The sequence below is a fragment of the Malaya genurostris genome, chromosome 2, assembly GCF_030247185.1.
Source record: "Malaya genurostris strain Urasoe2022 chromosome 2, Malgen_1.1, whole genome shotgun sequence".
Taxonomy (NCBI): Eukaryota; Metazoa; Arthropoda; class Insecta; order Diptera; family Culicidae; genus Malaya; species Malaya genurostris.
In genome coordinates this window covers 221,991,121-222,017,170 of record NC_080571.1, presented here as the reverse complement: position 1 = coordinate 222,017,170, position 26,050 = coordinate 221,991,121, and the positions used below count along the sequence as shown (strand labels likewise).

General features: G+C 37.4%; 2 protein-coding genes across 2 annotated transcripts; one reads left to right on the top strand and one right to left on the bottom strand.

Moving 5' to 3' along the window:
* Window positions 1-4,662: 4,662 nt before the first annotated feature.
* LOC131427703 (importin-13) lies at window positions 4,663-9,044 on the bottom strand. The gene is made up of 9 exons (XM_058591137.1): window positions 8,905-9,044; window positions 8,452-8,811; window positions 7,913-8,392; window positions 6,137-7,657; window positions 5,978-6,070; window positions 5,776-5,914; window positions 5,558-5,713; window positions 5,320-5,491; window positions 4,663-5,263 (listed from the first exon to the last, which is right to left on the bottom strand). Exons 2-9 carry the CDS (start codon window positions 8,764-8,766, stop codon window positions 5,164-5,166), a joined length of 2,976 nt encoding a protein of 991 aa, XP_058447120.1. The 5' UTR covers window positions 8,767-8,811; window positions 8,905-9,044; the 3' UTR covers window positions 4,663-5,163.
* Window positions 9,045-12,049: 3,005 nt separating this feature from the next.
* On the top strand, window positions 12,050-14,002 carry LOC131427702 (glycosyltransferase-like domain-containing protein 1-like). Its single transcript, XM_058591136.1, has 4 exons — window positions 12,050-12,259; window positions 12,320-12,797; window positions 12,858-13,142; window positions 13,197-14,002. Exons 1-4 carry the CDS (start codon window positions 12,187-12,189, stop codon window positions 13,459-13,461), a joined length of 1,101 nt encoding a protein of 366 aa, XP_058447119.1. The 5' UTR covers window positions 12,050-12,186; the 3' UTR covers window positions 13,462-14,002.
* The last annotated feature ends 12,048 nt before the right edge of the window (window positions 14,003-26,050 follow it).

Below are 26,050 nucleotides of genomic sequence, written 5' to 3'. Positions count from 1 at the left end.
AATGTTATAATAAAATCTCTGAATTAAGGTTTTCTTTTAGTTGTTTGTGCCACTTACAATTCACATTTTTCAATGCGTGTTTTGTTTCGATTTTAAATTAACTGTAAATTTACTTATTTCACAGTGAAATGTATGTTATAATCTTGTAACACAGAGAACAGACATCCACGTAGAGATTTCAATGTGTGTAAGAAAGTTAACGGTTGTTTTAAAAAACAATTACCAAGTAGCAATTCTCCTGTAGAGGCGCTTCGAGCAGCCCACCAGTCGCTTATGGGCTCTTGCGTTCGAGCTTCCATACAATGATAATTAATGCGTGGAAAGTCGTACGCAACGGTAATTTTTAACGGATTTTCACTTGAATGCTTTACACAGCTCTTTTTAAAATGTTTGTACTAGCTTCTCTGTCTCTGTCTGTTCTCTGTGATTGTAATATCTATGATAATTTCGCAACGTCAAATAAACTTACATTCAAAAAGCAAAGTCTTCGTATTACATTACTGTAGTGGAATTTGACCTTCTGTTTCGACAGACTTCGCAGCCGATTCAGAGTGTACAGAACTGTTGCATGGCTGGTGCTACGATTCTACTGACACTACGAGTCCTTCCAGGTCGGGACTCAAACGTACGACTACTGGTTTGTAAGACCAGTGTCCTTTGCATTGAACCGCCAACCCGGGACGAATTACTTACATTCAACTAATATCAAAAAGCATAGTTATGATAAAAAAAATTTTTGAATTAAATAACGATAACTTATAAATGATAATTTATTCAATGTGACAAAAAGATGTGGTGATTGGAAACCTAAATAACTATTTGATATCTAACTATGATATAAAGAAACATCTTGTCATCTTGTTTTAACCAGTATAACATAAAAAAACATGTTCTTGCTGTTGTACTAATTGGGCTTAGTCGTAGGTATAATAACTAGTTTTGGATTGTTACTTAAGACGTCAAATAAACTTATTTTAAACTAGTAGCTGAAAGCATAGCTGTGATTAAAGATGTATGAATTAAGCAACGACCCAAATAGCAAATGTTGTTCTAGTACTGAATTTATTAACTCTTCTCACAACGATTATGCGATTGGAAAAGCGCAACATGATGTGCAACAAGTTTTTTGTTTCATATGTTTCACAACAGTAATATTTGCTAAGTGGAAACCGGAATTAAAACTGCCCAAATGATATTGTTGTAACCGGATGTGGAACTTGATCCATTCAGGTTTTTGAGTTGGTTTCACAAGCAGTAATATGAATGACTTTTACATCCCTTACAAAAACGTGTTAAATCAATTGTCTAACATATCTAACAATAATAACCGATCTGAAGCAATTGTGGAACATGCCAATTATAACAAGTTTTAATTGCTACTTAGCAGGCCCGTGCGCAGGGGGGGGGGGGGGGGGTTTTGGGGGTTTTAACCCCCCCCATGAAGAATTTTTTTAAAATTAAGTTTCATGAACAATGGAGTACTTATTATAATAAAGTGCAAATAACTTGACAATTCATATTTTTTTATCAATTTTTTATCAATTTATAAACTGACATAATTTGAAACCCCTCCCCCCCCGCGCACGATCCTGTCAGAATTCGTTTTACATTTTTGGACACCCCCCTCTCCCCTTGAAACCCCCCCCATGGATGATTCCTGCGCACGGGCCTGCTACTTAGGGGTAACTTATAATTAGTTCAATATGACAAAAAGGTGATACATGTCCGTGCTTAACGTTAAATAAGCTGTAATTAAAGAAACGGCCTTTATAAACCTAGATTCCCCAGTGTAATAGTACTGTAGTTGAGCAACCCGTGACACCAAAAGCGTCGTCTGGTGTAGAATGGAAGCGTAAATGCTCCTAAAATGCATGTGCAAAGTTGCCTACGCATTTAACACAACCACAGTAGCTAATGGAGATAAGTACAACCGTTTCTCACTAGAAGCGCTGTTAGTGTCTCCGTACAATGGGAAGTCTATGTTTTTTTTTATTTATGACTAGATGTACCCCCGTTCTGGTAGAAAATAGCTGCTCGATGCCCGGTTTTCCATACTTTCCCGTCCAACAAAGTTCCTGCAGTGTATTAAGTTCACACAAGAAACCTTTTTCTATTGCGCTAACCAAGAGAAACGAATCTACGGAGAAATAATGGAGATCTGCTTCTTCTTCTTCTTCTTCTTCTTCACTTCTATGTGGCGTCCCTTCATTTGAGATGACACCGATTGATGGCACAGTAACTTTGGCTATATTGCCAGTTAATTTTCGTTTATAGTCCAATGGACTTTCTTTTCACAGGACTAAAAGTGAAAACCTCGCTGCGTGACAACGTGGAGTCGCTAGAGTACGGATGAAAATCCTTTCTTTCTGGCGAAATACTCAAATTTTCACCGCATTAAGACGACACAACGTGTTCACTCGTTGTGGGTTTCATCGGAAGTGGTATTGGAGATCAATCTCACAGTTTAGCGTTCTAAATAGGAACACCCGCTTCCATCGATATTTAATTTATTCAATCACATTTGACAGATCTCGTCCTACACTGAATCAAGACAGCATTTCAAAGCTAGCATTTGTTATAAACTGCATAGTGCTAATTTTCGTGTTTGCAACTCATCGAGCAGTATTCGATGGCACACTGAGAAGCCAAGCGATTTACGGTTATCGATTCGTAGGTCTCGTTAGGCCTGTCCCAATCCCTGTCTCGGGGAGTCATTCTGGGTTATCGCGCCCTTACTCGCTTGCACCCTCTCATTCTACTCGGTAGTGGCGGAAGGCGATACCACCCTGTCGATGCAGGTCATCATGACACACTTGTGAGTGCAACTCACCATTTGACGAACCAAAATATATTCTTTACTATTTAATATCGCAACATATTTCGTGGCCGATTGGTTTACATTTTGTTTTTTTTGCTATTGGATCTCGTTGTCACTCCTTTTCTAGAGGGAGAAGAGCTTCCATTTCTAACGAAAATCGAGGGTCACTTTGTCCGTGGCTTATCTCATCATCCATTGCTTCATCGGTGGTGTTTCTTTTTATTTAAAAGATATTTTATCCAGGTCTATTTGCGTACAAGCTTTACGTAGCCGATTTAGCTGAGTTTTTAGATATTTTTTTTTGTATTGGATCTCGTTGTCACCCTTTTTCTAGAGGGAGAGGAGCTTCCATTTTCCTCCTGCGAGGATTGAGGGGCAGTTTGTTCGCGGTTCGTCTCGTCATTCATTGCCGCATCGGTGGTAATGTTGTTGATTTCGTTGCTAGTTGCTGTAGATGCGTCTTGTTGTACATTGTTTGCAGTTGCTGGTTGGTTGGATGGTAAGTTGTTAACTGCAGCTGGTGTACTATAGGGGATACGTTGGATGGTTTCGTTGAAGGGGATGCTTCACTGTTGTTCGTGACTATCACAGGTGTACTGGGGTGGTTTGGGGTTGGTGTAAAGGAAGCACCGTTGTCCTTTGGTGTAGTTGTCTCCTTGTCCAGTTTATCACATGGCTTACCGTAGTAAACAGCTTTTTGGCAATATTGACATGTGACCATCATAGGTAACAAGTGATTTGCACGGGATACTTGTATCCTGACCGAAAGTCACATAAGAAGGTATAGGCCTCTTCAAGCGCATGTGTAAGAAACGTACGCCATTTAGAATACCGGGGAAAAAGTTCTTTCACTTTTCTTTTTCGATAGAGAGAATCTCTCCGTATTGGGACATAGTTTTTCGAATATAACGATCGATGACGCTTGAGGGAAGATCATGCACACGCACTTCTATAGCACTATCTTCCATATATACTGGAATGTTCATGTTTTCGTGCTTCACATAGTGCCCATTGTTATTGTCTTTTGCGAATTGAATTGCATCCAACTCTTTATAAAACTGGATGTAAACAACATTATTTGTATTATTGCATTGAAGTGAATGCACACGTTGTCAAGATGCATTTGCTCTCTAAGCAAACCTTCAAGTTCTCGTATCGAAGGTCGAATTTTGCCTGAAGTCAACAATAATTGTAGTCTTTCGTACCGGCGGTAGCTTTTGTTCGTTTGGTTCACTCATTTCGATATCGTTCTATTGTTCACTACACAATACTGTACTTGGTTTCTTCCGTCCTGAACGTAAGCGGTTTTGTTTTATCGACTGACTTGGATGAGATGTGAAAGCGAACTGATGATGAACGACTTGTTTACGTTCTCCTAGTATCCCGTGTTAAAAAATAGATACTCTCAAATACAATATAGAGCTAAGGAAACGGTCAACATTTCGGACTAAATGATTTGAATTCATTTAGGTTTTGGTACCTCGTGGGCACCGGTTTTACCTAAAGCGCACATGACTGTTTTAAATGTTGTGAACATTACGGCTGAGATGTCATCAATCTGGTTTTAAGCACACAAGGGCATAATTGCAAATGAGAGCCTCTCTTTGTTTAATTTGTCTTTTGATTATTACGAAGCTATTGCTGCAATTTCTTGAAAATATCCAATATAAATCGAAAGCTTGTGGTATTAACTTGAATGTTTTGTGATAAATAACTCGTCAAATATAAAATCAATCTGGTAAATCGTGAAAGAAAAAATAAACAAAGAGAAACTCAGTTAGGCCCTTTTGTCGGGGGACTATCGATATATATATATATCAAATTTCAGTGGAAAAAAGAAAATGTTGTTAAAAGCATACATTTTATTCGCTGCTGCACATTTATACGAAATTGTATGTTACGTATCTCTTACGACTGGGGGATGCAAAAACGAAACTAATTCGTTTTTCGATTTTATAATCAAAACATTGCTTAAACTTTGTTTTTCGCTATCCCGAATCTAAAATCTAAAATCACAATTAAGGTTACCGCTCATACTACTGTGCCCGAAGAATACCAGGAATCGATAAAATTTGAACTGCGCGGGTTATAATTCAAAGCATGTTCGTTTTTTCGATGTCAGCACTGTTTTCTGACATCCATATCAAATTTCAAGTCAACGGTAAAAAAAAACTGTCGGTCAACGAGCAAAAACGTTGGCATAAGTGCATTTTGTCTCGAGGGAATTACTTTGAAGGGGATGAAATAGAACTAGAATAAATAAAGATTTCTCGGTTTTATAACCACATTCCGGATATTGTTCAGTCACTGTCTCACTGTCACCATATTTGGAGCTAGTTCAGCACTTAGCTCGTTCTAAAATCAATCTCCCACTCGACAGCATTTCGGCACATGGCAGCAAACTTCCTCACATGCTCCTGTACGAGTCGTCGATTAACCTTTTCTCTGAAAAACATTCAAATAACAACAAATAGCAACAAAAAAAACCAATGACAACTTACTTAATTACTTTTTTAATAAACTGTTCTTTGTCGGTCGCACTCACAAAAAAGGTGGGAAAATTTGGCTTTTCGAGTAGTTTCATCCAACGAGCGAAATCGCTTGGGTACTTACAGTTCAGGGCAAGAAAGATGTCAGCGAATACATCTACATGGGCTCGAGGCGTATACCCACCTAGAAAAGTAGAAAAAATACCGTTGAACTGTGCATGTGTTCAATTTGAATTTCGAGCAGTCTTACCGAGACATAGAAAGGTATTTCGAAGCAAATTTTCCCCTTGTGCCGCAACGGCATTCATCATCAATGGATAGTTGCGGGACTCCTTTATGAACACAGACAAAAATCCAACACTTTTTTTAATCGGACCCGTCTCCGGCAGCATCATGCTTTTCATGGCTGTAAACAGAAAAAGAAACTATAGAAAAATATAACAAGAACTTGAAGCCGAGCTACTTTACCGTATTCGATTAACTTTATGCAATCTGCTTGAACGGCCGAGTAGCACACGGCCATCTTTTTGATTATTCGAGTGTTGAATAGATAAAACGTCTCGATGAGATCCGCTACATCGGATAGTTTCTGATGCTCGTCATATTGCTGTAAATTAAAGTAGATATGATGTAAATTGAAGTAGTTACGATGAGTAAACCGTTCGCTTACTTGCATTTGTCCGAAATTATATTCCAAGATGGCTGAAAACAGTTGTTTCATACTTTCACGACTTTCTACGTCGTTGTAAAAGATTAGAATAAACTAGAAACGAAAAAAAAACTGACTCGAATCAAGCAAATAATGCACAAACATGCTGAATTGACTTACGCTGCCTGCCATCTCAACTGCGGACGGAGCGCATTTGTTGGCAAAAATAAGCAATATCAGACTGCACATATCGTTCAGCAAAGGTTTTATATCGTCCAAAAGATTTGTCAATGCTTGCTGAAGTGCTTTGCATAGAGTTTCAATGACACTTTCATCGTGTATCCAAAGGGTGCAGAGATTCTTTAGTAAACTCATCGTTTTTTCCAGAATTAAAAGAATCGGCTGGACGGGTTGCGGTGATTGCGGTGGGACGAGCTGCAGATCGTCATCTTTTTCGGTTCGCTGTGAGACGTTTAATTTACGTGTGTTCAGTGAGGAGAATAGTTTTGAGATCATTTCGAGTCGAAGGATTACTCGTCCCTTGGCACCGTCACTTTTGTCCTGATTTTGCACGTTCTGCTGAAGTTCTTCGAAGCATGGTGACACCATAATGTCAAGGTATTGAATAATGTTTTCATACGAGATTACACTCATGATGTTGCCGACTGTATACATGAGACGGATCATTTCTGAATTTTTCAGATGTCCTCCTTGAAGCGCGGCTCGACAAGCATCAAGCAGAGGAAGCGCAAACGGAGCCATTTCCTTTTGGCACTCTGAGGTAAGATCTTTGAGACCCAGCGTAGCCTGCGAAGCTTGCGTCGAACTCAGGCCTTTCACTAACAGTTCGATCGCAGATGGTAAATATTTCGGATTGTCACTGATCCAATCGCTATAGGCTCCGGCTGTTTCAAGTGCCATTCCCAACAATTTGTCACTGTATTTTTCGTACGGAATATCGTTTAATACTTTGAGCAATTTCACCACCTGTGGATATTCGGCAAATTCTATTTTCTGTGCAATTGAACAGTACGCATGGATCGTGGCCTCTAGTAATGGCCAGTTATCTGTATTCTGGGGATCGTAGTTTAGGTACAGAATGGATTCATCCAACGCCTCCGACAGTACGTCCAACATAATGTCGTTCAGAACATCGTGACAGGATAACATGGTATCTCCAATATCTTGCCTGTAGCAGCGAAACGTTTCCAAGTCATCGGAGTTCCATTTGTGCATGACTTTCTCATTTGGCAATTGACTTTTTCGTATTAATACTTTCACAATATGAGCGTATACTGGTTTGATCGCGTCCCAACATTTGGTTTTGTTCTCGTCATTCGGCATAGAAAAGACCTCGTCCTGCAACATGTACCAAAATTCCATGGCTAATGTGCTGCACGATTCATCCACCGGATACGTACCCGGTTTGTCTGTACACTTGACCAGCAGTTCCACCGTTCTGCCGTACACCTTGGTAAGTTCTTCATTGTCTGATAAGATACCGGCGAAGATAGCCGAAGAGTAGCATTCCAGGGTGGACAGAAAAAGAGTATATATCACGAGTGCCAAATTCTCGTTCTCGTTATTTGCCTTCCACTCTATGTCTAAAATTGGGCCGAAAACGTCCAAGAACAAATGCATGTAACGGACAACTGTCGCTGAGTATTTGTGTCCGTTGCAGGTTTGAGAGCTCATAATTTTCTACAAAGGAAAAAAAGATATAAATATATTTGAATTCGATTCTGACTATAATTGTGAGCGGAATAATTTGATCACACGAATTTTATTAAGATCGAAAAATGAACATATTTTCACCAGGATGATGGTAGTATATAGAATACGGTTTTTCCTAGTTTAAATATAGATGTCAGCTAAAGTCATGATACTTCATTTCTGACGAACGAAAAATGTAACAGACTTATTTTCCGGAAATTCAGCTCTGTTGTTGACACTCACCACTAGCACCTTCACTGCTGTCTCTGCCAAATCACTGTCCTCCTGCGACATACACCCGTCTTCTTTGGGTTCTTTCCAGTAGCAATAGTGGACAATTTTCAGCAATACTTGAACCATCGTTTCGCACTCGTCCAACCTGACGTTGCCGTACTTGAGCCAAGACGCGAGACATTTCGTCGCATTTATCAGAACATTCATTTCACTGTCCTCGAACCGACCATTGTTAAGCTTTCCGCTGAGATAGTTGATCACTGTACCCGTAGCAAACTCTGCCTTTTTGTTTAACTCCTCGCGTACTATCGGCCTTGGAATTTGTATATGGACGGACTCTGCCTCGTCAGGAATTCCTTCTAGTACGGACATCAAGATTTCCAGTTGTGTGTTTTTCGACAAAGTACCAAGTTGTTCGTTCAGAAACATATTGGTGACATCTTCAATCACTGTAGGTAGTTGAAGCATATGTACAATGAAGACACTCAACTAAAACCACATAACAGGTGTTATTTTTTTGAACACTAATCTACAAGCACATAACTTACCGAAATGCACAGCTGGCTCAGGACTATCTTCGGACCATTGCCAAACATAACAATACTCTCTAGCAGTTTTTGTCTGAACTCATTGTGAGCCTCTTTTGGCACTTCAGCCCAATGCTTGGTCAATTTGGAATGAAGAGTGATAGCTCCGAAAAACTGAATTTCGGATGGTTTATTCAGTTGCATTAGCTCCCAGCAAAAGGACCAGGCATGTGGACTTTCCTGAATTTGTTGCAACCATTGATGAGTATCTTCCTGCTTGTGGGTGCCACTTTGGTAGAACGACAGAACCGCTTCTTCGATCATGCGAACATCCATCTTGACGAGCCGCCCCTGTGAGGTGCGCAATGGAGGAGTACCGTTCTTTATAATCAAGGAAAATATTGATATAAATGTTTCATTTTTCGAATTCAATCAAATCGGTTATTTTTATATTGCCATTCATGATGGTCTTACCTTTAAGTTGTTTAGAGAATTGTAAAGGAGAAAAATTTACACAACAATATACGGAATCATGAAGGCAACCAAGCAAACTTGCAAGCAAACTTTTCTAGATTTGACAGTATAAATAGCACTGACAACCAACCGGCTGACTGAAGTAGTTACACGCAAAAAAATATTTCACTTTAAGTCACGACGGAAAACCCACAATGTAAAAAACACTGGTGGCGTAACAAGACAGTTTTGGTTGTGTTGGTAATTTTCTCACGAAATTAAGTATGGCGCGCCGGGATTCAAGCATGTAAACATAAACAAACGACCAATTCAGAATGGGATTTAACTTTTAAGTTACTCAAGTTGTCGTGCAGCCTGGCGAACCTTTGGCACTAATTGAAAATCTGGACATTTTTTCTTCAAGTACTTGCAAGGTAATATAGAAAATTGTACACACTTCCGATTCTGTTCATTTCATTGGAGGAAGGATGTCAATGTAGGTGTCAAATTTTCTGTAAACCTCTTGATAGCTCACCTACAACTACAAATGCACATTCAGCATTTTAAAATTAGTTTTTTTTTATCACGAAACACCTACCACGGACAGTTTTAAGTACGATTCAGACAATCGGTCAACTTCCGTCAACATGAACGAGACTTCGCCGATAGTTTAGATTAGTTCAAGGCTTTCATTATTGAAACGGATACACGTTCCGGACCTAAAAACGTTCCGTGAGGTTGACATAGCTTGTTAAGGTTCTACTTGCAATTTCAATTTCACTTTGACGTTTCGAGTTACTAAGAGACAAATAAATTTTGCGATACATAATTTCGCGAGTGGCAGATCGTGTCGTTGGTGTATATTTCATTTAACCCTCCGTCTGACTGATGAGTCTGCCCGTAAAAAAATAAACCCTCGATTTTACAGCACAAACAATTGATTCACAATTAGATCTATGGGTTATAATACATTTTATTGTACCTTGACAAGATTTTTTCCATTTCCAACGATTCAATATATTGTTTCTAAAATTCACAATTGAATTTGTTGTACACGTGGTGTTTCAAACAATATGCAAACTGTACGTTTGATTGTTTTAATTGAATAGTGTATAATATAATAAAATATTTTTCAATGCCAAAGCAAAATTATGGAATGTTTTGTGACAACAAATCGTATTGGTTTACTACAATATTTTTTATTCGGGCAGCCAGACCGTTTTTAGTTTTTTACCATCAATTGTATATATTTATAATACATAAATAAATAAATATTTATAATACATACATGAATACACTTCTAATTTACGCCGAAATACGTGAAAAATACACGTAAATGAATAGGTGTCTGGCCAGGCTCATCAGTCAGACCGAAGGTATAAAAATATCTGACAGACTGACGGTTAAATTAGAACGTAGTTCGGACACAGACTAACAGACATGACAGTATGAGTAATTTCTTATAAAAATAATTTTTCGTGATGCACTAGTTCCACCTATATTGTACTTCGCGAACTATTTACTATCTGTACATCCCTTGTGTTATGAAAAAGTTTTTTTTTACTAGTTGGTTTCCCCTCGTTTGTCAACACCGATCAGCTGCTTGCAGGGATGCCTGATTTCATCAAAATATTTGAAAATAAATCGTCAATAAATTATTGGATTATGTTGATAATATATTTAACTTTTTCGCGTTGTTGGAAGTTAACCATTTATTTGACTCAACGTTGTTCATCTAGACTATTTTTGATTGTGTTTGTAGTTTTCACCCGAAATTAAGTGGCGGCAGACCAGAAGCAAGTAAATATTGTAACAAAGCGGGTTCAATTTTGTATTGCGTTGGAGGATGAGAAGTAGGCAAAATTATGTATATAGTTTTAACAAAATATGTATTAAATCTGTATCCTGCATGAAATTCGCATGGACGTATAGAAATCAAAACATTACAGGTTATTCTGTATGAATGTCAACTCTGTTGGTAAATGAAAAAAATAAACACAGTCTAGATGACAGACAAGATGTTTTTGATAGGGTAACGTGGCGCCATCATGACACATGTGAGTACTGTCCCAAATAAAGGAATATTCAAAATGACCGTTAAAATGATTGAAGAATCTAATTTGAGTGTCCTGTCTCCTGTCTGAATTTTCCGGGCCCTTCAAGACAGTCAAAAATTGAATCAATATTACTCAACAGTTTAGTAAATATATCTTTCGTCTGTTTCGTTTCTTCATAGTTCGTGAGTTGCAAAATATACTAAACTCGAAAAATAAGCCTAATATTAATCCTAATAATAAAAGAAAATAAAAAAAAATCAAGTGAAGGGTATTCAAATTATAGGTCATTTTTTCTCTGTGTTCTCAATGCCGTCAATCCAATCGACTTGGTAACTTGTGTCCGCATTTTTCGAAAAAAAAACTATTGTTTAAAGCTTCAAATATTGCATGCATTCAAACATTCAGAGAAGACTTCATTGCACATGTTAAACAGTTTTCTCTCAGGAGAGAAAATATTGTCGGATTTATGAACAGTTTTGATTTTTTGATTTTTGTCAATCCGTTAAAGTTTCCCCTACACTCAAGTAATAAACATAGGGAATTTTTTAATCTATTTTGCAAATCAGATTCATTTATTATTATATCGTTTATTTTGATCCGGCGTCACACAGATTCAAATTCACGTACATATAGAACAATCTCTCCATCTATCCATCGTGGTCTCGTGTAAAGGAGACCTGACACGAGGACCAGTAATGTCATTATTATCAAGTATTGCTTTTTTAATGAACCTGTAATGGCAGTAATAATGATATCTCCACGCGTTTTTTGAGAACGGCTAATAAGCCACCTGTCAACTTCCACTTTCGAAAGAAATTGCAAGCGAACTATGAAAGATAAGGTATTAAATTTAACGCAAGACGAAAGAGAAAACTTTTCTCTGCTGTTTACTCTTATGACTTACTCTCAGCGAGTGTCGAATCATTCGAAATTACTCTTCAAAGCGAATGTTGACAGGTGGCTTATTAGCCGTTCCAAAAAAGCGTGATTTGTTCTCGTATGAGGGTCACTCTAATCACGAATATATTCGTAAATCTGGCCACTTTGTTGAGGTGTGATGAATGAATAGTCACCCTGTGGATGTTTTGCTTACAACTGTCAAAGTTTTCTGATAAGCTCATCTCGAATGGATGAGGAGCAGATGAACTACCTTTTTCATATTCGGGAGTGATTTCAAGAAGAAATTTTATAATTTGCAGGTTTTGAGAAACATCAGTATCGTAATTCATAATTTAAGCCAAAATTTATGGCTAAAATTCTCATAATCGAACCGTTCTATGGAGGCTCTCACAAACAATTGCTGGATATTGTGCTTCAGCGTAAGTATTGAAACAAAATTTTATACAGTAATGATAAATTAGGTATTCCGTATTTTTTAGAGCTTCATCCAGTTGAGTATGATTTGTTTACATTAACAGCGAAGAAATGGCACTGGCGGTCGCGGATAGGTGCTTTATATTTCTCTGAAATTATTCCGAGGGATCATCAGTACAAAACTCTGTTCACCAGTTCAGTGCTAAATCTAGCCGAGCTGATCGGCCTTCGGCCCGATCTGTCAGTCTGTCGAAAAATTGTCTACTTCCATGAGAATCAGCTGAATTACCCGGTACGTGAAATCAAGGAGAGGGATTGTCAGTATGGCCTGAATCAAATAATGACCTGTCTCAGCGCGGACCAAATTGTGTTCAACTCACAGTACAATATGACTTCCTTTTTGGATAATATAAAAAGTTTCCTGAACATTGCTCCCGATTTGAAGCTGAAAAATCTGAAAGAAAAATTAGAACCACGTTGTGAAGTGCTCTATTTTCCAATAGCCTTTCATATGATTCCAAAGCGTGTGTTCACTAAAAATGAGTAAACTTTTTATAACATATCAATGCGTACTCCTAGATAAGTTTGGCTTTTCTCTTCCAGGAAACCGTTACATTTAATATGGCCCCATCGTTGGGAGCACGATAAGAATCCACAATTCCTGACAAATACGTTACTTGAATTGAACAAGCGGCAGGTAGACTTTCGCGTTTCAATTCTTGGCGAAAGAACGCAATCGATACCGGAATGCTTTGAAAACATTGGTGAGCTGTTGAAGGAAAAACTTATAAATTTCGGTTATCTCAGTAAAGATGAATATTATCGAACTTTATTGGATGGAGATGTGGTTATTTCAACAGCCGGTCATGAGTTCTATGGGGTCGCGATGTGAGTAAAAACAAATTTATAACTGTCATCGCAAATAATTTTATTTTCTAATAGGTTAGAGGCTGCTTATTGTGGCTGTTTGCCAGTTGCACCGAACAAACTAGTGTATCCGGAAATTTACCCAGATAATAGTTTGTATAATACTTCAAATCAATTGATTAAAATGCTATATAATTGGTGCAAAAATCGAGCACTGTTTGAAAGGGACCGAGCAATCTTCTACGAAAGCTTTGACTTTGACAACTATTCTTCGATAAGCATTGTCCCGAAATTCATATCAATGGTCAAAGCGCATATCAGTGCTAGCAATGGAATTTAGGTAAACGGAGGATCTTAGCTACTGTTCAACAATAAATAGAAATTATCAAATTAGGGAATCTTCCAATTAATTTGATGGTGTAGATCAGCGATTTCGAAGGCGTCATGTCTCAAAAGTTTTGCTTCAGCTCCCCTCACAGCGAGACAAATTCGATAATCATTTATGTACACCATCAGACAGACCATCAAAGTGCAATCTCGCGCCAATTCATACTACTATTGTCTAAAGGCACAAATAACCGTTAGTGCTAATCCTAATCATTAGTGGTAAGAAGCTCAAACCTTACAAGTGAAGTGAAGAAGAGAAAGGTTTGTGCATTTACGGTTTCAGAACTAATTTTGTTATTTTGTACGTATTTTCAACATAGATCAACTCTGATACGAGTTGCATAGTGATGCATTTTAATAATTGTTTTATTGGTTCACATAGTATCAAAAATTTATTAAATTGTATTGTACATTACAATACGGAAGTCAAGATTTTATTCAAATGTAATTGGAATATTGGGAATTCGAAATTTCGTAGATAATTAAACAATTTCACTGGATATAAAATATATGCTTTTCTCATGTCCGAAATTCCGAAAACCCGTTCTTAGAAAACGTGCAGAAAATCTTCATAACATGAAGCGATTGGAGTACATAAGCGACGAAAAGGCAAGCAAAAAAAATCACATATCATTGCCCAGTAGGAGGTAGAGATAAATTTGATTAATGATTTTGTATAGTTTTCTGGTTTTTATTTTGGCATGAGATAACATAGGCTAAACATCTTATCACCGTTGTGTTCAACCGGGTTGCTTTCAGAGTTGTGTATTATTACAACCAGTTAAATAAAAAAAAACGATTTCACCGGTTGCGAGTTCGAGTCTCTGGTGTAAACTATTATCGCAAATTTTAATTTTTGATATTCGATATATGCCATTCTGCATGGTGTTTGATGAAAAATACTGTAAAAATAACTAAAAATGGATTTCACGCAACGATTTCTTCTATCGAAATAATGACAAAAGAAATTCTGGTTTGATATTGTAGGTATTGTCATTTGAAACTACAAAACTTAGTGCAAAGGCACATCGAAGAGGAAGAGTGCAAAGGCACATAGAAGCAGGAGAGTGCAAAGGCACACCGGTGCGAAGGCACTTCGGTGCAGAAGCATATCGGTGCGGAGCACTAGGAAGAAGGAGACAAGACAACTCGGTCTTTCCACTGCCATACAACACGCAGGTATACACCGGTGACCTGCGCTGGTTACAGCTGGCGAAGACGAAAGCAAATCGGAATTCGAGTGGTGCTGGATGTCAGGTAGCAGTAGCATCACATCATATTCTGTCGCTACAGTGAGCTTCAGCATTGTATCAACGTCCAGATACATCCAACAAGAACATCTAGAGCAACGAGGATCTACACGGCAGTGCAACGGAGATAGACAACAATTTCAAGGTAGAAGTTTTTTCTTTTCCTTTTGATTGAGTGCTGTGTAGTGTTGGTTTTAAATTTTATTTTAAAGTTTAGTTAAAAATTTTAATGTAATGGATGAATCCATGGACGTAAATCCTAGCATGAATCCGATACCCCCACGAACGAAAAAATATCAGGAGAGCTCTTCTGGGCCTTGGATAGTCTTTTTTAGACGTATATCAAAGCCATTAAACATTTTTCAAATTAATAAAGGTTTGACATCACGATACTCTTCAATCAAAGAGATCATAAAAGTAAATAACGATAAAATTCGTGTTGTGGTAAATAATTTGAAACACGCGAATGATATTGTCTCTTCGGAACATTTCAATAAAGAGTATAAAGTTTACATACCCTCCAAAGATGTCGAAATTGACGGTGTTGTTACCGAAGCGAGTCTTTCGGTAGATGATTTACTCAAGCATGGTGTTGGTCGTTTCAAGAACTCTATGCTTGAGGGTGTGAAAATACTGGAGTGCAAACAACTGTACTCAGTAGTTCATGAAGAGGGAAAAAAAGTTTATCGTCCATCAGACTCGTTTCGAGTGACATTTGCCGGGTCTGCGTTGCCGTCCCATGTCTATGTCGATAAAATTCGCCTCCCTGTTCGGCTTTTTGTTCCAAATGTAATGAATTGTACGAACTGCAAAAAATTCGGCCACACAGCTACTTACTGTAGTAATAAACCAAAATGTATTAAGTGTGAAGGGCCTCATGAAGATAATGATTGCAACAAGGAAATTGAAAAATGTATTTATTGTGGGAATAGTCCTCATGATGATATTTCAGTATGCACTGCATTTAAAGTGCACAAAGACAAAATTAAGCTTTCTTTAAAAGCACGGTCTAAGCGCACATATGCAGAAATGCTTAAAACGGTCATTGATGTCCCCCCTTTGGAAACCGAAAACGGGTTTTCAAATCTAGAGGAACCAGAGGACTCTGACTCTGACGAAAATAGTGAAGGTAATTCGTTTATCACTACCCAAGGGTCAGTTAAGAGAAAGAAGTCTTCCTCCAAATTACCAAAAAAGACACCTAAAATTTCATCTTCAAAAAAAGATCCCCGTGTTAAACAAAAAAAAGTCAAAACCAAAGACTGTGCCTCCTGGTTTGTCAAATTCACAAACCAATCCAGGATCTAGTACAGAAAAAGATAATAATCCAGTGGGCTCCATTTCACAGCCACCAACAGGATTACTGAAGTTTTCGGAAATTGTTGAATGGATTTTCTCAGCATTCAATATATCTGAACCCTTAAAGACCCTCATAATGGCATTCCTTCCAATAGCTAGAACCTTTTTGAAGCAGTTATCAGCTCAATGGCCAATTGTCTCAGGTTTTGTATCTTTTGATGGATAATTTATCACCCGTCGCAAATGATACAATCACTGTCCTGCAGTGGAATTGTCGAAGCATCATGCCAAAACTTGATTCATTTAAAATATTATTGCATAGTCAAAAATGTGATGTATTTGCTTTATGCGAAACATGGCTTACTTCAAACATAGCTTTAAATTTTAATGATTTTAACATTATACGTCTCGATAGAGACTCTCCGTATGGTGGAGTGCTTTTGGGAATTAAGAAATGCTATTCCTTTTATAGATTAAACATCCCTTCAACTTCTAGTATAGAAGTTGTTGCTTGCCAAATAAACATTAAAGGCAAAGATATTTGCATAGCTTCGGTTTATATTCCTCCAAAAGCACAAGTTGGACAGCAACAGCTTAATGAAATGGTTGAAGCCCTTCCTGCACCACGATTGATTCTGGGGGATTTAAATTCGCACGGTATTATGTGGGGTTCCGTTTACAATGATAGCAGATCATCTTTAATACAAAACATTTGTGACAATTTTAGCATGACGGTATTAAATATGGGTAGCATGACACGGATCCCAAGACCTCCGGCACGCCCAAGTGCATTAGATCTATCTCTTTGCTCAACATCAATTCGACTAGATTGCACCTGGAAAATACTGCCTGATTTACACGGTAGCGATCATTTACCAATCATCATCTCAATTAGCAGTAGCAATTGCATTGCTACTTCCGCTAGTATTCCATATGATTTGTCAAAAACAATAGACTGGATTAAATACCAAAGTAGTATCTCTAGTATTTTGAATTCAATGGAAGAGCTCCCTCCACTTGAAGAATATGACTTCCTCATTTGTTCGATTCTGGAGGCAGCAGAACAATCCCAAACTAAACGCTTTCCTGGGCCAACGACTAACAGAAGGCCTCCCAACCCCTGGTGGGACAAAGAGTGCTCAGAGGCTAAACTCGCAAAACAAAATGCTTGCAAGACGTTTCTAAAACGGGGAGGAGGAACTCCTCAGAATTTTGAAAAACTTATGGTTTTAGAAACCAAGTACAAGAGCATACTTCGAGCCAAAAAATGTAGCTTTTGGAGACATTTTGTCGAAGGTTTGTCAAGAGATACCTCAATGAGCACTCTTTGGAACACGGCCAGACGAATGAGGAATCGTAACGTGGGCAATGAGAGTGATGAATACTCGAACCGATGGATATTTGACTTTGCTAGGAAAGTTTGCCCAGATTCTGTTCCTACGCAGAGCATTATACGGGAATCTCCTCCAAATTATGGTTTTATTAATAACCCATTTTCAATGATGGAATTTTCTATAGCGCTCTTGTCTTGTAACAATAACGCTCCAGGGTTGGACAGAATTAAATTCAACTTGGTGAAGAATCTGCCCAACCTCGCAAAAAGACGTTTGTTGGAATTGTTCAACAAGTTTCTTGAGCAAAATATTGTTCCACCTGACTGGAGACAAGTGAAAGTTATCTCCATTCAAAAACCGGGGAAACCAGCTTCCAATCACAACTCATATAGACCCATTGCGATGTTGTCCTGCATCAGAAAATTGTTCGAAAAAATTATTCTACGACGTCTCGACACTAGGGTCGAGACGAACGGTTTGTTGTCAGATACTCAGTTTGGCTTCCGTAGAAATAAAGGGACGAATGATTGCCTTGCATTACTTTCGTCTGACATCCAAATTGCCTTCGCTCAAAAGCAACAAATGGCATCTGTATTTTTAGACATTAAAGGAGCATTTGATTCAGTTTCCATTGATGTTCTTTCAGACAAGCTTCACCAAAATGGACTCCCAGCGGTTATAAATAATTATTTGCACAACCTTTTGTCAGAGAAACACATGCATTTTTCACATGGCGATTTGGCAACACTCAGAAATAGTTACATGGGTCTCCCGCAAGGCTCATGCCTCAGTCCGCTCCTCTATAATTTTTACGTAAATGACATTGACAGCTGTCTAGTAACCCCATGTACACTAAGACAATTGGCAGATGATGGCGTGGTTTCAGTTACTGGACCCAAAGCTATTGATCTGCATAAACCATTGCAAGATACCTTAGATAACTTGTCCGATTGGGCTGTTCATCTTGGTATCGAATTCTCTGCGGAGAAAACAGAGTTAGTCGTCTTTTCAAGAAAGCATGATCCCGCGCAGCTTCAGCTCCATATGATGGGAAGAATGATCCAACAGGTTTTAACTTTTAAATACCTCGGGGTGTGGTTCGATTCCAAATGCACGTGGGGAGGACACATTAGGTTTCTGATAACAAAATGCCAACAAAGAGTAAATTTTCTTCGAACAATAACAGGATCTTGGTGGGGTGCTCATCCGGAAGATCTAATAAAATTGTATCAGACAACGATACTTTCAGTGATGGAATATGGATGCGTTTGCTTTCGTTCCGCTGCAAACTCTCATATTATCAAACTGGAGCGAATTCAGTATCGTTGTTTGCGAATTGCTTTAGGGTGCATGCATTCGACACATACAATGAGTCTTGAAGTTCTGGCGGGAGTTCTTCCATTAAAAGATCGATTTTGGGAGCTTTCATCACGCCTGCTAATAAGATGTGAGGTGCTGAATCCCATGGTAATTAATAATTTCGAACGACTAGTCGAGCTTCGATCTCAAACAAAATTCATGACAGTATATTTTAACCATATGTCACAGGAAATCAACCCTTCAAGATATATTCCTATCCGTGTCAGCCTCCTAAATGTCCCTGACTCAACTTTATTTTTCGATACATCCATGCAGCGCGAAGTGCGTGGAATCCCGGATCATCTACGTTCGACGGAAATCCCAAAAATATTTTCAAGTAAGTTCAGGCATATTGACTCTGAGAAAATGTTTTACACGGACGGATCGCGAATTGAAGAAGCGACAGGGTTTGGTATGTTCAACAATAATGTTTCGGCCTCATTTAGGCTTCAAGAACCTGCATCTGTTTATATAGCAGAGCTAGCAGCAGTTCATTATAGTTTGAGTGTAATCGTCACATTAATTCCAAACCATTATTTCCTCTTCACAGATAGTCTGAGTGCAATTGAAGCCATTCGCTCAAACATGACTGGCAAGACTGAACCGTTTTTCCTGGGCAAAATAAAACAGTGCCTGAACGACATATTGAACAATAATTATCTAATCACTATAGTCTGGGTCCCGGCTCATTGCTCCATTCCTGGCAATGAAAGAGCCGATATTTTAGCCAAACGTGGTGCTATTGAGGGTGAAATTTATGAGAGACCAATTGCTTTCAACGAATTCTATAGCTCGTCTCGCCAAAGAACACTTGCCAGCTGGCAAGCTTCTTGGGATAAAGATGATTTGGGTCGGTGGATGCACTCAATTATTCCGAAAATATCGACAAAGGCATGGTTCAGGGGACTGGATGTGAGTAGAGATTTCATTCGTGTGATGTCCAGACTCATGTCCAATCACTACACGTTAGATGCACATCTCCTTCGAATTGGGCTCTCCGAGACTAATCATTGTGCTTGTGGCGAAGGTTATCGAGATATTGATCATGTCGTTTGGACATGCGTGGAGTATCGTGATGCCAGATCTCAACTAATAAATTCTTTGCGTACCCAAGGTAGACTATCCAATATCCCAGTTCGAGACATTCTTGCTTGTCGTGACCTTTCATACATGAAACTTATTTATCATTTCATAAAGAAAACTGGAGTTTCAATTTAATAAAGGCCCCTTTTAAGACTTAGTTCTGATCCCAGCTGCGTCCATGAGTTCAACCAATAGCTAAATTAGAATAAAAATAATGTAATGATACAAACAAACTCGAAACAGTTTATGAAATTATTAACAAAATGTCTGAAAATAACAGCTTATTTTATAATTTATAGAAGTTAATCGTTTGGTTCAAATAATATTTCCGAGTAGATTTCATAATTAATGACGAGTTACCTAAGATGATATTTAAGTAATAAGAGAATATGTTTTAATAAATGCAAAACGTTGTGACTATGTTAGAATTAAATTAGGATAAGAATATTATGTAAAAGTGATGCTACGGCAAAGAAAAACTTATGTAAACTGCCTTATGAAATAAACGTATTTATGAAAAAAAAAAACTACAAAACTTGATTATTGATCTTCCTTCGAATCACTTACGGTCCATCTCGCTAATTATTTTGATTTAACATAAAGTCGGGTATAAATGAACGGTATAATGATAACAATAATTTGGATTTAATATATACCACAACACTCAGTAAATCGAGTGACTGAAACACGGATCAGCGCTATCATTGTCAAATTCATATGGAGTTTATGATGTATCATTTGTTATTGGTTTGCTTATTTACTTCCGGTGAACCTCTCAACAGGTGAGCATGTTGTATCGTGTTAGTGCGGTGAAAATTCGATTATTCCGCGAGAAAGAAAGAATTTTTATCCGTACTTTGGCGTTTCGACGTAGGCACACAGAGAGATTTCCATTCCGGTGAAAAGAAAGTCCATTGGAATATAAACAAAAATTAACTGGCAATATAACCTAAGTTGCTGTACCATTAAACCAGACAGAAGAAGAACCTAACTAACCAAAAGTTCGGATAAAAGGGACTGATTTGGCTTAAGCAGCTCTCAAAGGTAATCAATAGCATTCTAAGCAGCCCATTTTTTAAGTAATTATCCACACTTGAGAGTTCGCGCGACGCAGCGGAACGAACTTCTAAGCTGCTTCTAGAATACATTGTTCAGCTTCTATGCAGCGAAAAAGTTCACGTGGAACTTGTTCTGTACTTTCAAGTTGCTAAAAGTACCACGTGCACTCTTAAACAGCGAGAAAGTTCACGCGGAACTTGTTCTGTACTTCGAACTGTCAAAAATTGCCACGTGTTTTCTTAAGCAGCTAGAAAGTTCACGCGGAACTTGATCTGTACTTTCAAGTTCTCAAAAGTTCCGTGTGTACTTTTAAGCAGCAAGAAAGTGGACTTTTTAAGTAATTGTGGAACTTCTGATTGCTTGGGAAGGTCCGTGTGATGATGGCGAACGTTCTGGTTCACAAATTGGTCATCGTAAATTGAAATTGCATGAGATAGTATATTTAGAGGAAAAGACATATCTTTCTACGAGCACGGCATCGAAAAACTAGAGGAGGGTTGGAAAATCTGTAAAATCTGCCAAAGAGTTCTGGAATGTATTAACTTAGATTTAACATATTTCAGACACTCTTCATAGCCAAACTTGACAAATTTTCATTATTTTGAAGAAATATTGAGATTTGATATTCTCCGGAATCTACTTATAAACGATAATTCGGCTCCTTTTTTTTGTTCGGATTATAGAGGTTCAACATTGTGGTTATTCGCATCTTCGGACCAGCAAAGTTTTCTGACCCTATGTGCGGGGTTGAGCATCAAACCCAGCTGGGTTGCATGAAAGCTGCATATACCCTTCCCTCAGCATTTATGGTGTCTTTTTCTCGTAGGGAGCGAGTAATGTTGGCATTGATATTCTTTTTTGTTGAAATAAGAGACAAAAATGCGTCGTCTCTCTTTATTTGTTTTGAATGCGATACCTTCAGAAAGGGACAGTAAACAAACGGAGATGAGGTTGTTGGATTGTATTATTTCATTGAAATCAATTTTTAGTATAGAAAAGTTTTTTTTAGTTAGTCACACGACTTATTGAGTGATGTTTTAAGATAACGGTATCCATACTCATTTCAGTTTCACTATTCATCTCATGTACCAAATTAAGCTGTCTTTGTTCGATTCATCATCTCTGTATGTGAGATCACAGACATCACATTAACAAGATATCCAGCTCTCACATTTCCCGAACAAATCATCGCAACATTTTTTTTATGCGAGCATGGCGCCCTCAGGCGAGTCGACATCGAATCTCGTACATAGAAGTAGGGAAGAGTAATGTTAAATTCGTATGCGCCCAAATAGCAGCACTGCGCACCCACACAATTGACATGATATGTTGAATATGATACCGTGAGATGGCGTTGTTGAACTGAAGATTGATCCAAGCTGACAGGGCTTGGTGGTGAAAATAGGTGCGCTCGCTTCGAGTTTTCATGTTACTATAGCAGCAACATTGCACAAAGAAAAGATATTGTACTCGATTTTATCACAATTCGTCGACTGAAAGTCGAGTAATCCGCAAAATAACATGGCGACTTTACTAATGTGATGACTGTTGACATAAAGTTTTTTTTACGATTCCAGAGCAAATATTTAAAAAAATAGTTGGAAGCGAGCAAATTTCAGATATATATTTGCAGTGCTTTCAATTTATAAACTTGCGTTTTTTATAAGTTTCAGATAAGGTATTAATTTAAAACGATATAATATTTAAACGCGTTTGTTTGTTGAAACCATACTTTTTTATTTCTGAGAATAAAATGATGTATTTTAACTATTGTCGGAAGTTAATTTTAATACTGTTCTTGTTTAAATTTATATTTATTTTCATATTCTCAAATGGCTCAAACATAAGTTTCTACGCTTTCTTAATTTTCAATTGTTTACATAGCAGAATCAATCCCTGGTTTACTAATTCGTGTAGTATCCAATGACTCGGTGCTTCGTCAGTGCGGTCAAGAAAGAGATACCCTGCTTCAAATCTTTTTTGTAAAGAAAAAGTTATGCCGTTTTTAATAAATTAATCATTATCAATACTTACGCTTAATGGTTGAAAAGTCCTATGAAAACGAAAAAAGCAGATAAAATTTCACTTAAAAAATGCATACAAACTTTTCCGTTTATCTGCGGGTGAAAACTATACTCTATACTTTTCTTTTACCAAAAACACTTTTTCTAATATAAGGAAAAAAATTGCGCTCCTCTTTCTATATAAAAAAATCTTTTCATATGACACGAGTTTTCGTGGTGAGGATTTTCAACAAAGCACGAAACAGAATTATTTCACGGTAAGGTATAATTCTACTGTGGATGATTGTTTAAAATGCAAGAAATTGTTGAAAGTCGCTTCAAAGTATCTGATTTTGCAGGCCATTTGCAGTTATAGCAAACGGAGTTGAACAATTCGTGATCAAAGACACCAAAAACATTAAGACTTACAAAACTGACATCACGACTGAAGCCGTTGTTTTGGCCCGATTTTACCCTATGAGATACCAGTACCGAAAACAACAGTAGAACTGTAGAGGCTCTGATAAAAGGCATCAATTGCAAATGTCAAATATTTTACTCAAATTCAAACATAGTTATTTACTTCTTGGTACATAACTATAGTCTCAGTTCGATTTTCCATTCGAATTACACGCTTGAAATCGCTTCTTCATCACAACATGGTATGAAAACAATGTAGTTGAAATTTCAGATGTAGCAAATTAGTTACGATGTTGCCAAAGTGTGAAGGTTTAGAGACAGGTTCTGCGAAAAATCCATCGTGCGAGTTACTTCTTGACCGTTCTGAATATTTTAAGAAAAACTTTGAGCCAAATACGTTATGTAGTCCAGTGAAGTGCACGGAAAGAAAACAAAAGATAATATCATAGGAAGCTCGTTCTTGTAAAGATAACTCTTGCATGGAAAGGGAACTTCTTGGTGGCCTTTTCTTGTTTGTTTATTTCCCGTTTGTAGAGTAATTTACTTATCCGTAACGATATGCAAATGAGGGAGAATTTGGATCAAAGCCGTTAGCAGTCCAGTATGTTGTCTTGTACCGTATCTCAAGATTATGAATCCTCATTTTACTTGCCACAGTAAGAAAGTAAAACCCGCATCTTGCGAACCATGATCTTTAGCATTGTAGTTTTCCATTTGACTACCCAATATTTGCTTTATAGATTTATTGCCAATTCAATACATTTTGCATCCCAAAATCATGACAAAAACAGATTATAAAAATTAGTGTTTGTTACTAATGTTATTCTAAAATAACTAGTGTAAATATAATACACCACTTATGACCGTAATTATGTTAATTTAGGTAGGGGAAAATCGGCAGCCTTGGGTCACTCGTGTTTTATCGAAAAGTGTTGAAGGAATTTATTTGAATTTTTTGTTGTAAGTCATTTCTGTGATCTCCATCCAAATTTCATCCAAATCCATGATTGCTTCAAAAGAAAACAAATAACCTCATTTTCGACGACAATGCACATTTTTGGTTTCAAATTGCTTTTATCATCAAATTGACAGAGTGTAAGTCTTTTTAATCAGTTCTACTGTTCGGATGCCTTGCGCCATAGCGCAGTAGGCAGTTTTGAGCCACTCATAAGATAAAGAATAAGTAAGGGCCCTAAATTGTGCCGGTTCGGACGAAACACGTTGAAAGTCTTCAACACCTAGAAAATCAGTGAAAAAACGCTTTTTTTTTGTTTTAATAAAACCTGTTTTTAATTTTTATTTGCATGATATACATCTTAATTTACAATAATATTTCTAGTAAAAATATGAATTTGAGAGCAAATACCACTTTAGTCATTTTCTTCTTTACAAGAAACAGTGTTATTAGAAGTTTCATCAATTGAAACAATTATAAATTCAATTATGATAGTTGATGATAGTTGTGACCCAAGGCTCCCGCCATGGAGGGTGCCTTGGACCAAATGTCAATATTAATGAATAAATTACTAAAGAATCCGTGTACAAAAAATAATGTCATAATGGAGGTAAAAAGGCAGCATTCTAAAATGTCCGAGCGCGGAATTTTTCAAAACTTTCATTTACAGCTATAAAAATTGTCAAGTGAAAAACGCCGGTTGCCGACTTTCCCCTATATTATTTACATTATGTTTAGGTTTCTAGATAAAATGAATGTTACGACGAAGAAATACTAATGTATATGCTTTAAGAAATGAAATACACTACTAAAAGTAAAATCAGGATACTACATTCTGATGCGGAACTTGACCTTTGTTTCTACAGACTTCGTAGCGGCTCGTAAGTGTACAGGACTACTGCATGATTAGTGCCACTATTATACGGTTATCTTTCTCCCATAAAAAAAATACACTACATCAAAATGATAAGTAAAACGAGTTAGTTTTTTCAAACGTTGTTGTAATGTAGTATGGAATCCGTACACTGTCTCACATGAAGTCCAAGAACAATTTCTTTTTAATACACTAAACTGGAATGCTTCACAAATTTCGGAAAATAGAACTCATGGCTTACTTAAAAAATCTTTAAGAGTTCGGTAAATGAAATTCACGAAAGTTTTCGGTAACACGAAATACACCGATTCTCGATATAAATAATATGCAATTACATTTGACGAATTTATCTACTCGCAATATAATGCAAACTCGTTTTATTATGTTTTTTTTATACGTAAGCAGAGTCAAAAGGGTATTTAGATTTTAGGCAAAACTGTTTTAGATCATTTAGTCTTAGTTTTTTTTAGGTGTCTTCAAAACTTTTAGAGCGACTTGCACGTACTCTGTAGTGCAGCGGACAAACCGCCACGACTTGACACTTCATGGCATAACCAAAAGCTGCGTCTTCACCAACTGAAATATCGGCATGGAGCGCACAGTACCATTAAATGCTACAAAAAAAATCCCTATGTGTTCACTTTGGGCGGTTGTCTATCTTGGGGAACTTGAGCAGCGCCATAAAATATCACTCTTATTATTAACCATGTTACCGTTTATTACTTCAGCACTATTGTATTAAAAAAATCTAATGTTACATACTTAAAACCGATTCTCGAGCTCGGCATTTTGAAATGCCGAAGTAGATAGGCAAGACGACATTTTGCTGATTGTTCAGTAATCCACATGCTCTTCCAAAATTCGTTAAGGTAATATGTTGATATCTCAGTAAAACGCGTACTTTTG

Coding starts and splice junctions, on each gene's coding strand:
- LOC131427703 (XM_058591137.1), bottom strand. CDS start 8,766: ATGGATGTTCGCATGATCGAAGAAGCGGTTCTGTCGTTCTACCAAAGT. Junction 6,071..6,136: donor CAGTTGAGATGGCAGGCAGC/GTAAGTCAATTC, acceptor TTTCGTTTCTAG/TTTATTCTAATCTTTTACAA. Junction 5,264..5,319: donor TTTATTAAAAAAGTAATTAA/GTAAGTTGTCAT, acceptor AATGTTTTTCAG/AGAAAAGGTTAATCGACGAC.
- LOC131427702 (XM_058591136.1), top strand. CDS start 12,187: ATGGCTAAAATTCTCATAATCGAACCGTTCTATGGAGGCTCTCACAAA. Junction 12,260..12,319: donor GCTGGATATTGTGCTTCAGC/GTAAGTATTGAA, acceptor CGTATTTTTTAG/AGCTTCATCCAGTTGAGTAT. Junction 13,143..13,196: donor GAGTTCTATGGGGTCGCGAT/GTGAGTAAAAAC, acceptor ATTTTCTAATAG/GTTAGAGGCTGCTTATTGTG.